The 17,422-nt window shown below is 39.7% G+C and overlaps 1 protein-coding gene across 3 annotated transcripts in view; it reads left to right on the plus strand.

Annotated features, from left to right (window-relative positions):
- Positions 1-17,422, plus strand: part of LOC131678809 (tyrosine-protein kinase Btk29A) — a 320,866-nt gene that overhangs the window by 63,011 nt on the left and 240,433 nt on the right. For all 3 annotated transcript variants that reach the window (XM_058959150.1, XM_058959151.1, XM_058959156.1), the window contains 3 exons: positions 401-496; positions 564-696; positions 763-906. In XM_058959150.1, the coding sequence (XP_058815133.1) occupies positions 401-496; positions 564-696; positions 763-906 (373 nt within the window). The remainder of the gene's footprint in view (positions 1-400; positions 497-563; positions 697-762; positions 907-17,422) is intronic.

A 17,422-nucleotide genomic window follows, 5' to 3' on the forward strand; every position in this document is an offset into this window, starting at 1 on the left:
ATTTATTTTGCTTTCCATTAGTGGGGCCTAAATCTATTTTTTTTTTTCAATTTGGCATATCTCTATAAAGTGTCATGATTTTGTTTATAATACGTAATCACGAATTGACTAAGCTAAATCAACCGTTTTGTAATATTAGCTCTTGTTTGAATGCACATTCTGTAAACATTATGTTTCACTTCTTTTTAACTCTCTGCTTACTTTTACAATGAACATTACTTGCTCGCTTTTAAGCTTTTCAACTATCATCAAGTTTTGGGAATTGCACCATTGCTTCAACTCATCACAATATGCACATTTTACACTACCACCAACACTACTAACTCGCTATTTTATTCTCGTTAGATCAGTGCCGATTGCGACTGACTAATCGCCGTTTATTACTTTTCTCTCTCTCCAGAAACGTCGTGAACGCGGTCGAATAAGTGTACGAGGGGTGCGTTTAGTGGAACCGGCAACCCTACACGGCGAAGGAGGTGACACTGCGGCACCTGATGTAAGTGTCTTCCCCCCGTCAGCAGCATTCTTAGTGCAAAACTACATCTTTACCAACACCATTCCAGGGTTATCCCTTTCAGGTAGGATACTGTGAAAGTGACGGTATCTATCCCGGGACGACACTGCCACAGTATACCCTATACCTAGTGGCCGATAGTGAGAAGGAGCGCGCCGATTGGATTATTACTATCCGGAGAGGTACTGCTGCTAGAATGACAAATGCGAATGAAGTTGTCATCGAAGGATGCTTGTCTTTAATTTCAGTTTGCGAAGAGTTCAGTCCTAAATCGTTCCGGTACCATCCGAGTCTTTGGCAGGGCCGAAAGTGGTCCTGCTGCAAGAGTCTCAATCGGCGAGCGCTCGGCTGTCAGGTGGCAACGCTGTGGCCGGAGTACAACAACAATCCAAGTAAGTGATTGCAATTGTTTTTGTAATTTAGGGCCTATAGGATTCTAGTAGTGTGACTAGTTTCAAATCAAAATCAGATATCTAAATGATGTGTTGAATTGGTTCACGATTAGCAATTAGTATTGTTCTTCTAAATAAGTGATAAACGATAATACGAAGCGCCGCTTTGCCAGTGAACGAAAATGGTTATCAAAAAACAACGGCTGTGCGCGGATAAGCAAATAAGCAGGCGAGAGCCGGTTTCAGTTCTTCAACAGTCATCTATTATTGATTGCAACTATTTTTAGATGTGAATCATACTTATCATTTTGGGTTTCGTTTTTTTGTCGAATGCTATTGAATCGACTGAGTCATTTGACCTATTACATTTTTTTCGTTTTGATCTGTTGTGGTATATCCACTGTTTAAAATCCGCTGATGCTGAACCTTCATCAAATGCAATTGATTACATTTAGGAGAGAGGAACCAGATTTTTCATGATGCAATTAGTCCCATTTCGAAGAATTTATTCCTTCTAGTGTACAGTAGGGTGGGACAAAAATTAGATTCTTGCTCCGAGCAACTTTTTCGGTACCATTTGGGTACTACACACCTAGAAAAAATAGTGTAAATTTACGTCTCCTGACCCTGACATATACGAGCATCAAAAATGACATAGTTTTACGCTTGATTTTAATTTTACATGACGTTTAACTACCTGAATCATTTAATTTTACTCCACATATAGCGTTTGTTCTGAATGGTAGGAAGTGTAATTTTATGTCATTGCGCATGTAAAGTAAATGCTTCTTTTGTACATAATAAGAGAAATTTAAAAATTTTGTATATGATTCGATCATCAGCAGCAGTGATGCTATGAAAACAGAAATTTCCATCAATGTTCAGGGTTTTTGCTTAATAACTTTTTCCACAAGACTCAGATCGTTTCGCAGTCTTCTAGACTTTGTTTCCTTGACCTATAGAAAACGGATATCTATTTATTTTTAGGAGGTAACAGTCGACTCTTGGAAGAATTAATTCGCAAAAGACTATTTCCCCATGCGAAATCCCATGTAAACTTTAAACAGTGGGCGCAAAAATATAGTTTCACCGATCGGGCTAAAAATTTGCAGGGTTGTTCTAGAAGCTAAATGGGACCCGAAAAGTTACTCCGAGCAAAATTTCATTTTTTTCATATAACCATGTCCCACTCTAGTGTACAGTGCAGGACAATTGCACAATAATTGTTTAGATGTTTCTTTATTACCGTTGGAAAACCAGATGTGTAATCTTGAAGCCTCCGAATTAGACTAATGTAATGTTGTATATCATATCATCGTGACTGAACAATCCGGGTACTCTGAATGACCGAATATATTTTAGATTTCAATCTTCGGTCTCCGTTAGAGCCCGCCGCACAGTGGCGGATCTCCGAACAAAAGTCGGACAAAACCTAAAATATTTTTTTTATCTTTGGTATACACCGTACAGACACATTTTAAAACTATTTATTTCTTATTAATAACTTATATCTATGCTTGGAAACGTTAAAATCATACACTGAAGAAGCTTCGTTAAATCTGCGGCAACATCTTTCCAGTGGATTATTTTGTCCATATGAAGTACGGTGTCTAGGGATCCACAACAGAGTGGGGTTACGAAGAACACGAGGAGGCGCATACAAATTAACGCTCGAGAGAAGATCGGGACTGTCGATATTACCTGACAGCAAGTCGAAAACAAAAACTCTTTGCAGGAAGATACGGCGAGTCGTTAGAGTTTGCAGACCGAGTAGCATACATCTATCGGCATAAGGAGGCAACACAACTGGATCATTCCATGGAAGTTTCCTGAGGGCGAATCGCACAAAACATCTTTGTATACGTTCTAGTAGGCCAATTTGAACGGCATGGTATGGTGCCCACACTTGCACAGCATACTCCAGAACACTTCTGATCAGGGCACAGTAAAGTGCTTTTAGTGCGTAGAAATCATCGAAGTCCGCCATAAGAAGCCCAGCATTCCGAAAGCCTTAGCAGTTGTCGCGGTGATATGGTCGGAAAAGCTCAATTTCTTATCGGAGAGCACTCCCTAGTCACGGATCGAGTCGACGCTTTCAATTATTCTTCCGTGTAGGCTGTATTCATAACGTCCTGGAGTAAGTAAGCGTCCGAAAATAATTACTTTGCATTTATCAATGTTGACATCCATTTCGTTAAACGTGCACCATTCTTGAAAAACACAGATATCTTCTTGAAGCACTATAGCATCAAGTACCGCAGCGACAGTCTCATCCTCACTTATTTTATAAAGCCGATCAAGATTTCAGCGCCGCTTAAGGTTTACGCTCCTGGCGAGGGCCAACCGTATGCTACGGGCCTACGTCTATCCTGGGCACACTGCCTGCTGTTACGCGTGATCTTTCTTTGGGGAATCGTTATTGCCCTTATTCACTTTACGTGTGCTGCTTGTTGGTTGTTCATTTTGTCGTCTCCCTCGTTCTCGTGTACGTCCATGTGGTTGTCACTAGAGTAGTTTTGGATTTCATTCTTGGATATTTTTTTGCTTCTTGTGTTTCTAAGTGACCTGAGTAAATGTTTTCTTTTTTGGTTATTCAATATTCCTTCGCGTCCGTAACAATACTGTATTAACTGTTGGTTTAGGGTTATCGCGGATTATCGTTTCACCAGCTGTCTGTGGTTTACAAGTTCAAGGCTGTTTGTCAGTGTGTGTGTTGTAGTATATTCATTATCTATAGCGGTTTTGGCGCATGGTTTACCGTAGTGAGCCGTTTGGTTACAGAACTGGCACGTGGGTGCTTGCCCAGGGTGCGTACATCACATCCCGTTTGATTCAATTAAACATAGCCAACGCTTCCAACTCTCGGCTATGCGGACCTTGTTGCTTATGTTAAGTAGCTTTTTTTACAAACCGAGCATTTCCAAATTAATTCAACAAACGATAAATCTATCATAAATTCTCGGCAGCTGGCTGCCCAGAGCATTAAACACATGATAAAACTTCTGAGAATAGCATGGACCGTAAGGCTTATCAAAGTGAATCCATATTTGTGTAACTCTTTATCCCATTCTACTCACAAAAACTCTTTCCCGTGGCAAACGTAGTGATGCAGAGGTATACACGGTCTCCATAACAACATTTATTACACTAACATTCTTCTCCTTCTTCGATGACTGTAAGGACGTGGCCGGTGCCGTTATTTGCATTTCAAAGTATAGAATTCTCGAGGCCCCATACGTTGAATCTCTGTGCAATTTCGCTTGTTCTGGACAATCACGGCGTAGCAACTACGAATTGTACGGTCATCATGCTCATGCTCAGGGTTAACGGCGTACTTAACAATATCTTCAGGACCAAATAATCCTTGCGTAAAAAGCTCCATCGACGCTTTAGATTAACTGATAGTTTAATATGAAGACGCCATTGCTCGACAACACATAAGGCTTGCTCCATCAAATCAAAAAGTGTATTAATGAAAATACTTATTATCATTATATGATAATCATCGACGAAACCATTTATCGGAAGCCCTAGCTCATTAAGTTTCCTCAGCTAGCCATCGGTGACAAGGTTCTATAGAAGTGGTGACAGCACACCACCTTGAGGACATCCGTAGACACTCAGTACTCTTATCTCTACTTGTCGTAACGATAAGCACAGATGTCTGTTGCAAAGCATTGCGCATCTAATTCGTAATATATGAAGGTACTCCATAACCTCGTGCTGCTTCCAAAATGGATTCGAAAGACACGTTGTCAATAGCACCTTCAATATCTAGAAAAACTCGTTAGCTTGATATCTTTTATGAAAAAGATTTTTCTATGTTGTGGACTAAATTGTGTAACAGGTTGGTAGTAGACTTCCCGAATGTAGTGGTCGATTAAACTTCCACTGATTGCAGAAGGAAGGAGGTCAGACTGATCGATCTAAAACTCTTTGCCTCCTCTTTAATTATGTGGCAACCTTTGGGAATGAATTTTACTATTATTTCCCACGCCAATGGAATGTATCCTGTTGCATGATCACAGGTATGAACCATTTTCAAAATTTGCTTGAAGTGTTAATATCCTCTTTGAAGTAGAACTGAAATTATTACATCAAGTACTCAAAAAGGACGTGGCGTTTCCGTATTCATCAAGCTGCCATGAATAATAGGCTTTGTAGGTATATATTCGTTCTACTGTGCCCGGAATATTTTAAGTAACATAAATGGTGTTAGAAATTCTAATGATTTACATATTTGTGCAAATAAGATTGGGTTCGTTTTTTTGTGCACCATAGCCGCTGCACATTTTTTTTTGGTTTTTCGATTTGGGATGTTTCCCAGGTCTCGCATTTTGAATATGGAAAATCAATAACAGCAAAAGCACTTCAAAGTAAAATTCCCAAAACGAACTCCGGTAAAGTGAGCAATTTCTGTTATGCATTCTCTTCTCCACAACCAACTTTTCCCCATCATCAGTACCCTCAATTCAAACTCAAAATTAGCTCTAGGAGCCAAACTACAAGCTTAAAAAACAACCACCTCCTCACCAGAAAAGCAATCTCTTTCTTCCAAAACACCATGCAAAATTCAACTAGCAAATCGCATTAGACGGCCTCTGCTTCCTCGGTCAAGGTTTGCCTGCAACTATAACGATCGAGCGGTGGCAATTTACTGGAAGGTATGAACCTGTCCTTATGACTATCATTTTCCTTCGGGCACTACTGACAGAAGCTAGACTTATCGTTTGTCTCCTTTTCTGGGCAATATCGTGCTTTACCGGTCCTTTCTATCGAACAATGCAGGTCATCAAAGGAAGACCCAAACAGTACCCAACTGTACAGTGCACAGTGAAAAGAGCCCGGCGGTTGGCCTCAGAAGCAATCAGAATAGTCACAGGTAGTTTGCCGAACCGACGACGGGCAGGTGAATTGAACGAAAGGACAGGTGAAATTACATTCTGTTGAGGGTGCTCTTTTCCCATTCGCCTTTCCCCCTGTGGTCCTTGCTTGCTTGGGTTCGTACAGAAGAAAGTCGTAAAGCATGTTTATATTTATGTTTACTCTCGCCAATCCTGCTGTAGTAAAAAAGAGGCCATCAAGAATGGCCACGCACTGACGGACGGACGACGAGCGGCACAAGTGTTGAAAGGAGGTTCATTTTGGATGGTTTGCAGCGTTAATTATCGGTTCTCTTTTTTCCGCTTTGAACATATTTAAAAACCCGTAAGCCCAACACACCAATTGACCTTGGTGACACCTAGGGGCATTAAAAGGAAGGTATCTGGGCAGGTTTCAACTTTCGTTTATTCCCCACATCGGCTACAATTTGCGACAAGATCGCAACATGTCAGACTTGTGCAACCGAAGCGGAACTCATTATGGTTTTTGCTGTCTGTTTGGGTTTGAGGTTTTTGGTTGGAGAATTAATTTCAGACGCCAAAAAAATTGAACAGGAAAAAGTTAATCAACAATCTGTAACATGCGGTTTCACTCTGGTGTAATTATGAAAACTGCACGCCGAGACTTGGCTGGGGTATTGTTAGCCGGGCGGTTTAATTTTTTGCTTGTTTTCACTTTTATTCAGTGAGGAACTTGTTTGAAAGCCACGATCGTGATGTGGTTTCAGTGACACAATAATTGAACTCGATTGCCTCCAACAGATGACGTGTATTTGTTTTCGAGGAGTGTTTGCTTCTGCTGCAAATCAGTTCCTAGCTTAGGTAGTTTAAATTTGGTTCGTTGAACATAAATAAACAAAAATTATGGCAGCATCTTCAAAAAACCTATGAAAGATTCAGTTAAGCCGACCTGGGGAATTACCAAATTTCGAAATGTACTGGAGAACTACAGGAAGCTTCACAACCGTTTTTATACCGTTTTATTGGTTTTTTCTACCCTCAAAAGCGGTTTTCCGAATCGAAAAGCAAGAATACAGTTTTAGCCGAGGCCACGGTCAGTACGTGAATATGGCCACACTGGACTGCTCAGAAAAATAATGAATTTTTGAAGACTCAATCCGTCCACCCCTGAGTCGAGTTCTAGCCCTACCAGGAGTACCAGGAGGAGTACCAAATTTGAAATCTAGCTAACGTCTAGTCTAGTCTAGCTAACGGATCGACGTGCCCGAAGTTTGTATGGGATTTTTCGACAATTTACGTGGAGAAAACCTACTAGCTCGCATTTTCACCGCTAGTTGGCACTGTATGCATCGTATTATCACTGTAAGTGAAAATAAAAAAGATAATTTAATTATCTACAACTTTGTCGAAGACTGCTGGTCAATCCGGCTTTGTTAAAAGAAGTTATTGAACTTTTAACGAAGTGATGTCTTAGTCAGTTTTGCATGGGACCTAGCAGTGTATCAGTACTCGATTCCTACGAACTATACATTTTTCTGAAATAACGCTTAGGTTTAGCTAAATAGTATGTTCCGAAGCATTTTAGTAAATAATACAAGTCATGCTTTGGTCAGAAAATTTTAGTTCCACCTGTTACCGCATAGAGGGCGCCAACGCTAACTTTTCATGGAAGAGAGATAGAACATCGAGATGTTTGGAAGAATTAATGCAAACTGCCTGTTCTTCAACTTTGTAGAAGACACCTATGCGGTAACAGGTGGAACTAAAATCTGCTAACGAAAACATGACTTGTATTATTTACTACAATTCTTACGAACATACTATTGAGCTAAATCTAACAATTATTTCACAAAAAGTTTTAGTTCGTGGGAATCGAGTACTGATACTATGCTAGGCCCATGCAAAACTGACTCAGACATCACTTCGTTAAAGGTTTAATAACTTCTTTTAACAAAGCCGGATTGACTAGCAATCTTCGACAAAATTGTAGACAATTAAATTATCTTTCTTATTTTTACTTACAGTGATAATACCATGCATAAAATGCCACCTATCGGAGAAAATGCTAGCTAGTGGGTTTTCTCCATATAAATTGTCGAAAAATCGCATACAAACTTCAGGAGCGTTGGTCCGGTAGCTGGACTTGTCCGATTTGCTTCAAATTTAGAGCAAGTACTCCTGGTGGGACTAGGAATCGAGTCAGAGGTGGGCCGATCATTTTTTTTCTTGTCACTATTGGCCACTCGGTTATAAAAAATAATTTATATAAGTGAAGCTACATACACGCTAGCACATGCGACAAAATCGTTAGCATACAAACGCTTAGCGATCATCCACGCACAGCTGCGCTCGTGATATCGCAAACAGGATAACACCCCAATGATTGAGTGAACGTTTTAACACTTTTAAATTTACTAACGTGGTCTTAGGAGTGAACCTACAAGCGCTGGTATTCGCGCGATCATGAATTGGTTACGTACAGAAGTTCATACCCTCGGCTCCAGTTGCATAGGTTTAATACCTTCAGGTGGACCAGACAAAAAAGTGCTGCTCATATCCACTAAACAACACATTCCATGACGACATGACCGGTAGCTCTAGTAATATGGGAGATCTCACTCTCTTCTATCATCTGAACTGCACATTGAAAATTAAGTATTAAGTTCACGGTCCGCGCAATCATTTAAAAACAAACGCGATTAGACGAATAGGCACACGAATTTAAAATAGAATTTGTACATGTGAGGTTACATACACGCGACAAACACGTTAACATACAAATGCTTGAGCCCTTCGCGGTCATCCACGCAACCTACATCCGCGATCTAGCAAACATGTAAACATCCCGGTGATGAGGTGAACGTCTTATGATTTATAAATATTCAAGGTTGTACCTCCAAAGTCTTGCGCTTGCGCGACCATGAATCGGTCACTTCGGGAAGTCTCTATTCTGAGTCTAGGCCCATGCCTTTAGTTGGACTAGTTAAAAAAGAAAGTTCTCATATCCAAGGACAACACGTTCCATGGTGACATGACAGGGAACTCTGGTGATATGGGTAACTCACTCCCTGTCAGAATCTGAACCGTATACCAAAAACTAAATATATGAATGACGATCCGCGCGACCATCTAAGAACACTCTTAAACCCTTCGTGATCATCCACGAACACCTACGCCCGCAATCGTGTAAATTTAGTAACGCTCCGATAGTAAGGTGAACGTCTTAGTACTAACGAAATCACAAACGCGAGCCCAAAAACGCCCGTGTTTGCGCGATCATGACGCATTCACGTTCTTAGGTCCATACAGTCAGTTGGACCAATGAAAAATAACGCTCTAGTGATTTGGAAGAACTCACTTCTGGCATCTGAACCGTGCACCGAAAATTAAGTATCAGATTCACAGTCTGTACGCGGTCACCCAAGAACACACGCAAATATGCGAAAGAGCACACTGTTATAAAATAGAATTTATACACGCGAAGTTACATACACGTTAGCACCCGCAACATACAAATGCACACACAATTTAGCACACGAACGTACAAACGCTCGAGATCTTCGCGATGATACACGCGAGCGTGAAGTCCCTACGCCCGCACATATCTGAACCGCACAATGAATATCACATTCAGAATCGCGGCCCGCTACAATTAAGCAGTGTAAAGGGCGAACACGAAATTATTGCGACACATTCAACAGGGCACAACTTTTTTACCATTGGGTAAAAATCAACCAAATTTTGCACACTTTCTCATTGATGTGTATTGTTTACATGCTGTCAAACTCGAAGTCGTGTTTTTCGATTCAACGAAAATGGAGGTGAACCAAGGCGAGTCGAGAGAACAAATTCTTTCCAAACACCTGGAATTTCCTGACCTGTCGCACCGGCAGTTGGGAAAAATGTTGAACATTCATCATTCAACTGTCTCCAGAGTGTTGAAGCGGTTCCAGGAGCGGTTGACGTTGGACCACGGCAAAGGAGCTGGAAGAAAACCGGGATCGGAGAACAAAAAGACAGAGGGAAAGGTGAAGCGGATGATTAAAGCAAATCCCAACGTCTCAAGCTGTGATTTGGCTAAAAAGATCGGCATGCCGCAGAGCTACGTCCAGAATGCAAAGAGAGCTGGACTACATACATACAAGGTACAGAACTTCCCAAACCGCGATGAGCGGCAACAGTCGACGGCTAAAACTCGGGCACGGAAGCTCTACGAGAAAATGCTGACAAAATATGGCTGCTGTGTGATGGACGACGAAACGTATATAAAAGCCGCTTTTAAGCAAATTCCGGGGTTGGAGTTTTTCACCGGCAAGAGCAAGTTCTATGTGGTCGACAAATTTAAGAAGAAGAAATGTCGAAGTTCGCCTCCAAATATCTCATTTGGCAAGCCATCTGCTCTTGCGGACTGAGGAGTGAGCCTTTCGTGACAAAGGGCACAATAAATGGCGAGATCTACAAATCTGAGTGCCTTGAGAAGCGCCTTTTGCCGTTCTTGTAGCAGCACGACGAAGCTCCGCTATTTTGGTCAGATTTAGCATCATGCCACTATTCTAAAAGTGTCCTGGAGGGGTATGATGCCAATTCTGTCCATTTTGTTCCAAAGGACATGAATCCGCCTAACTGTCCGGAGCTGCGCCCGGTGGAGCAGTACTGGGCAATGATGATGCGGGAACTTCGGAAGAGCAAGAAGGCAGTCAAAGACGAGAAGGATATGTTAAGAAAATGGAAAAAACTGAGAAACTGGTACCGGATGACACTGTAAAGACTTTGATGGAGGGCATCAAGCGAAAATGCGTTCAATTTTACACTCAAGGCTCCATCGATTAACTTTTCTTTTGATTTTTGAAGTAAATATATGTATAAAACTACCCTAAAATTTTGGTTTGATTTTGAACATTATAAGAAAATTGGCATGACATTTTCGGTGTCGCAATAATTTTGTGTTCGCCCTTTATTAGTGGGTGACATTTCCTGTCTCGTCTGAAATTGTAGTGAGTGATTCTGATGGGGAGCCCTTCCGAGACCTAGCTCTACAGTTCCATTAGGGCAACTCTCGAAAAAAAATTGTCAGTCCCAAAACTACTTAGTTTTGGTCGATCAACGAAGAATTTTGTTGACGTAAGAAGCTCCTTTTTGAATATTGTGTTTTTACCATTTGTATCCATAAAACTGAGATATTTATTTATGAGATAGCAAATATAATCAATCGCGACCTAGTCAAAGGTTTTGTCTGTAAAATCATTTTACATCGGATCAAGTCATTTTATATATCAAATTAAAGGTTAAACTTCTGCGAAACTTTCTATGTGTAGCATTTTATTCGTATCTTGGGGACATTTTAAGACACAAGCGTTTTACGAAAAAGGTAATTTTTGCTGTTGTCAAAAATGGTGGGAAACCTGTCCGCCTATGTTTTTGGTTGATTTAGTACAGCGGTTAATCGACTTTCAATGCTAAAATTTAACCATCTTGATGCATGTAGATTTAATACTTTCCAAATCAATCAAATCAATACCCTTCAAAATTAACGCTGCCAATATGTAAAAAATTCAGTAGTACAATGGAGAGCTAATATCGGATTAATATCAAACGAAATATTGGACCAATGTTAGAAGGAAAGTCATATAGGTTGAAGAAAATGCTCCCTGTGGCCTGAATAAGACTTGAGAATACGTTTAGTGGTATTGATCGTAAATGGCATTGATGAAGGATGGCTCGAAAAAATGCAAGAGATTCTTGCAAAAATTCTCTTACGTATAATGCAAAAAGTTTCTGTTTATTTCTACAAACATATTTATATTATTTAGCATAAGTACTATAAGTATTCAATTGTGCTAGATTATAATGATTTCTGAATGTTTAAAAACCTTTGTGATTGAATGTTTATTACAATTTAGAAAATTGAGCGTGAGCATAAGCATGGTGATCATATAATCCGTATACTCTGTGATTGGTCAGAATCAACGAATGGGGCCTGGGAGTAACTATCCACTCCCAATGTGCACGTTTCGATAGTTCTGTACTTTGGAATGCTAATAACGGCACCGATTACGTCTTTACCTACAGTCATCGGGGACGGAAAGAATTCTAGAGAAAATTTTCAATAGGACGTAAGTAACATTGAGAGCCTCTCTTTGTTTACTTTCTCTTTCGTTTACTACGACGTCATTGCAACACTTTGCACTAATTTTCCAGTACATATCGAAAGCCAACGGTTTTTACTATAATATTATGCAAAGAGTAGAGTAGTAAATGTTGAAATGGCCGAGTAATGAACAGAAGAGAAAGACCCCAAAGAGAATCTCTCATTGTTACTTACGGCCTATTGAAAATTTTCTCTAGAATTGTTAGTGTAACAAACATTGTTACACCGTGTATATCTCTGCAGCTCCATGTTTGCCACAGGAGGCAATTGTTATTAGTGGAATGGGATAAAGGTTTACACAAATCTGGATGCACCTTGATAAGTGATATGATATATGCACCTAACAGAAGTATTATCATGTGTTCATTACTCTGGGCAGTCGGCTGCCGAGAATTTTTGATAGATGTATCGTTTGTTGAATTAATTTGGAAACTCTCAGTTTGTAAAAAATGCAACTTCAACACCAGGCAGCCGACTGTCGGGAGTGTTGCTTATGAAATGACAATTATTGTATTGGGCAATAATCAAGCCATAATATTATTATTCTCATAGTGAAATATGGTTGACGGCAATTAATAATATAGTGCATGTACTAGTCATAAATATATAAGTACTCAGTACATTGAGAATAATTAATATGATGAAGATGATTGAATGAGAAAAGAGAAAAATTGAGAAAAGATATGTCCTCAAGCAGGAATTGAACGCGTAAGCAATCTCCCGGTCTCTAGTAGGGTGCATTAATAACTCCACATCGAGGAATTGTGTTGACGACATCATAAATTCCCAATAGAGTTCGTGATCACCGCTACAGTCGCAGCACCTATTAATGGGCCCATCGCACCTAAAAGGGCAATTTGCCTAGGCAGGTCCGAACAGCCCCGGATTCCCCTATATAAATATATTTTTCGTCCATACACGGAAACTGAGTAAAATGTTTTCATCTTCGATTTGTTTCTATTAAGTTACTATCGCGCCAGCTCACTTTCTAGCATTCAAGTTCAGTTCAATTTTAACATTGCTACATTTTAGTACGTTAAACTTCACTTACACCTCTCCATGTCAGCGCTGGGCGGCGATTTGCAACTCTACGTTTCTCCATCCTTTTACAATGTGGGGGTAATTCGAACCTCCCTACGGGACAATTCAGATCGTCATTTCTTTTACGGTGGAACTATTTTTCCCCATGAAATTTTTATTTGAGAAACTCATTAAGGAATAAAAAAAATGTGTTCAAAAAACTTAATCTGGTTAGTCAAAGCTGTCGATTACATCATTACTTTGTTGTGGAATGTGCAATCGTATGCGCAACCGCAAGCCGTTGAACGGTGGAGGATGGAATAGGGGGTCCGAATAGCACTGTACGCGCATTTCGCTCAAAAGTGGTGAGCATCTTGAAAATACCTGTGTTTCCACCCAAACAAAAATTATTCCATAAAATAGGATCCTCAAGCTTTCCAAAACACTTACTTGTTATTTTTTCACTTTTATTTGTTGCTTTAATCACGGTTTTATCATTATATTGATTTTTGTTTTGAGGATGTCAAAAATATGAAACACATTGTTCCTCCTTTCCAATCAAAATTGAAGAATGAGATGCACCTGTCAAAACTAATATTTTTGAATAGCGGTTTCACAAATATGTACGACAGACATAAAGTCTTATGATTTTCTGAGAAATCGATGGGGTTTGAATTACCAAACGGTCATAATAACCCCAGGTTCCCCTATATAAAATTCTGTAATATACTACATTTAAAAATATGTTCTAAAAGTTCATCCTTAGGTCTACAGAAATGAAAAAAATCCGTAGATCGTCCAAACAATTCGTATCGCTGACTAAGTGGATTTGATACCACTTATTCTGATACCTATTACCAATAACTCCATGGGTTGATTCCACATCCATCCAATAAACACACAACACATTAGATACGAAGGTTGTCGCAAATGCAAACGAGTCGTAAAATGAAACATTTCCATATCCATCTTGCATTGATTGTACCCTTTCAGCTGCATTCTTCAAGTTTCAAATCTGTGGTTTTGTAGTTCCCGGAACAAATTAAACATTCATGAAACCTCACGTACCAGATTTAAATCATTAAGTATATTTTATGATGCATCTTTTCCAATAAAGTTCAAACAGCAGCTTCGCGCTGCCAGGAACAACTAAAAAAAGCATCTTGCGAGCTTGGACAATAAAACCCAAACTTACACACTTCATCGGCGCAGTACACCGACCCCTTCAGAGGTCTCATTGGAAACGACAGGGAAAAAAATGAATTGTTTATGAATAAACATTAAAATTTATGTTGTCCTCCCACACGTCTACATTCGATCCGGCTGCGTTGCGGAGATTGATGGAGCTCGTCGAGGTTGCGTAATAAACACACTGTAAAATATTCTCTTCGAACTGTCAGCCGGCTCTTTGAACGGCGGGTAGCTAGGTAGGCCTCCTAACAGTTCTCGACCAATGGATCGAACGAACGATGCGGGGAGCTGATAGTAATCTATTTTTTATTTATGCTAAGAAAATTACTGACTGGGGAAAACAAATTATATTACTGTCGTAAAATCGTGTACAACTTCGGGGAAAGGTGAGACTGGACTGGAGAAAGCTCAATTGTTGGAGGAAGAACCGCCCTCTCTCATTCCGGGGACCATTTTGACCTTAATTATGATATATTTGAATACGTACTACAGTGACGAGCATTATAGTCCGAGCGTCGATGGGGTTGAGTGAAAATTTTTCCGCTTGACGGCTTTTGGAACTATGCGTTTAATCTACGTTCTTTGTTATGATGAAGATATAAAAGCTTTTTTTTTGCTATCAATCCCTAACCGGAACTGAACTCGTCAATGATGTGTTATTCACATTTGAGTTACTTGAGGAACGATTTACTGCACAAGCTTGTTCATTAGTTTGGTCCAAAACAAGTTTTTCGTGCGATAATGCCCCAACCGGGTTTTAAAAGTACAGTAGGATTCCGTTTTTGGCAACAATATTTTTTTTCAGTTTTTTTTATTCATTTCGTTTATTTGATGCGTTAGCTTGGCGGTGCCAAATTCTTTTGTTTTTACATTTTGGATATGTTAAAACTAGGAGGTTACAATGTTGAAATATTTTGTTTTTACACAAGAAAAAAAAGGTTTACAGCTAGCTTAAGACTAGAAATAAGATTCAATATACAAGAGAGGGCCAAAAGATTTTTTTTATGAAACATTTTAAAACAAGGAATTCAGTTTGATATACAAGAGGGGGAGTAATAGTATTTTACGAAATATTTTACAGTTGCGTTGCGTTGCGTTGCGAAGCACGGTGCTATTCGTAGATTGCATACTAACGATTATCATGTTGCCTATAGGTAGCTCAACTCATCTTGCTTGTGAGATAAATGATCGGGAATGAACTTTATCTCTTATGAGTTCAGTAAACCAATAGCATGAGAATCGTTATTGCCGGCCACGACCATCTTCACCGATACTTAGGATAGGGTAGGAAATGTTGATGTAATACCTACTTAAGGAAGGCCCCCGACTCAGCGACGCTTCCATAGATATTACGGAGTTGGATTGAAGGACAGGTACAGGTCTAGGATTCGCCACAAGCAGGCAATGCGACCACAAAATGAATATGTTTTATGCGGTGGGATGGTTAATCTCCGAGTACACGTATACTCAGAGCAAAAAGATATTTAGTTATGATTTTTCTTGTATTTAAACTCTGGATAGCCGGCCATCAAGAGTGATTTAGTTTTTCCCTAAACTACAGCAATTTGAACTCCAAACAGCAGGCCGTAGGAGTATTGCCAAAAGCGCGAGCTAGTCTGATATAAATATTCGTTTGAGAATTGGGTAGTAGGAACACAAGTCAAGAGTATTTTTAATGTGCACTTTCAAATAAAACCACAACTTAGTCTATCCTCATATCGAGTCATAGCCACCGCGGGCTGAACCTACCTCCAACCTCTAAGGCAAAGTTTCGTCGGACCACCGATCGCGATCTACTTTCAAATATCCAGTGTATGCACATATATACACACATGTGTGCATGCCTGTAAACATACATATGAAAAGACGCATGTATACATGCATACATACGCACTCATGCACACATTCACACACATATATCTGCACACACATATATCTGCACACACACATATTTGCACATATACATGTATACCCATACGCGTTTAACAGCGCCAGATGAGAAGCCATCGCTGCAGCGCTGTACAGAATATGGGTCCTCGATCTATGACCGATCCTGAAGAGCTATAAATTAAAAACGTTAATAATAAGCATCGAAATTATGCCCATAACAATTATCTCAATCAGAACAAATTGAACTCCAGTGTATATTCCATCGAGGTTGTGCGCGTGACGGTGCCTTGACGCATTAGATTTTGTTGAAACCTGTCCTACCCGCACTGAACTAATTAAATCATATCTCGACAAACTACGTAAAAGCCATCCGCCAAAACTCCCCCCGAAGGGGAACCCCGGAGAAACCATTGCCGATCCCGTTTCCAGACAGGAGTCGCTCTAGGTCTGTTCTAATATTTACAAAATCCGTATAAAAATGACAGCTCCGAGCGAACCCAGAGCGACTCCGATCCAAAAACGAAACAAGCATATTACTGCTTGAATACAGTTCCCATCAGTTTATGAAAGAGAAAACTTTTCTCTTTTGTTTACTTTTAATATCTGCGATTAGCGAGCAGCGGCTCGTCCGGAATCCCCATTCAAAGTGAATTCCGACAGTCGGCCCGCAATCATATGTTTGTCGAGATATATTTGGCATTATATAAAAATCCTATTGGAAATTTCTCACCCGAATACATGAACGATGCCATAGCACGACACACAATGCCATTCCCATGACAACACATATGCCTTGTAGTTGTAGTGGTATTTACACCAAACGGAATTTAGTAGTGCACACACATTATCATGTTATTTTCTTCACTATTCTTCCACAATCAATACTTTTGCTACACATGAAGGAATTCGATTTTCAATATCGTGAAACTTTTCTAGTGGTAATTTCTCCGATCGACGATGTCACTAAACACTAGCGCAGACTCAACGCTAATCCACCAAGGCAAAAGATTAACCTTCCATACTAGTCGTATGCAACTCAGTCTTTCTATTTTTTTTTTTACGAAATATTTTACAGTTATCTTAAAACTAACAATATAGTTCAGTACATAAAAGGTGGAACAAATATATATGAGAATTTTCACAGATATCTTAAAACTAGGGATACAATTCTATTTACAAGATGGAGGACAAGAGTTTCAATAAAGAGTAAAAATTACAGATATCTTAAAACTATGAATACAGAATACAAATTTGATTTTTTAACGAAGACTTATGCTTGGGCAAGATATTCAGAGGGGGGCTTATTTCCACATCAGTGTAGCAGCAGTTGTATCAAGGACAGGGAAAGAAGAGCAAAACTTGCAACTTTCGCTCAAACGGGGGGATCAGCGAAACAAATTTGCGCCTCAGTCTAGTAAGTTGT

The sequence above is a fragment of the Topomyia yanbarensis genome, chromosome 2 (genome assembly GCF_030247195.1).
Source record: "Topomyia yanbarensis strain Yona2022 chromosome 2, ASM3024719v1, whole genome shotgun sequence".
Taxonomy (NCBI): Eukaryota; Metazoa; Arthropoda; class Insecta; order Diptera; family Culicidae; genus Topomyia; species Topomyia yanbarensis.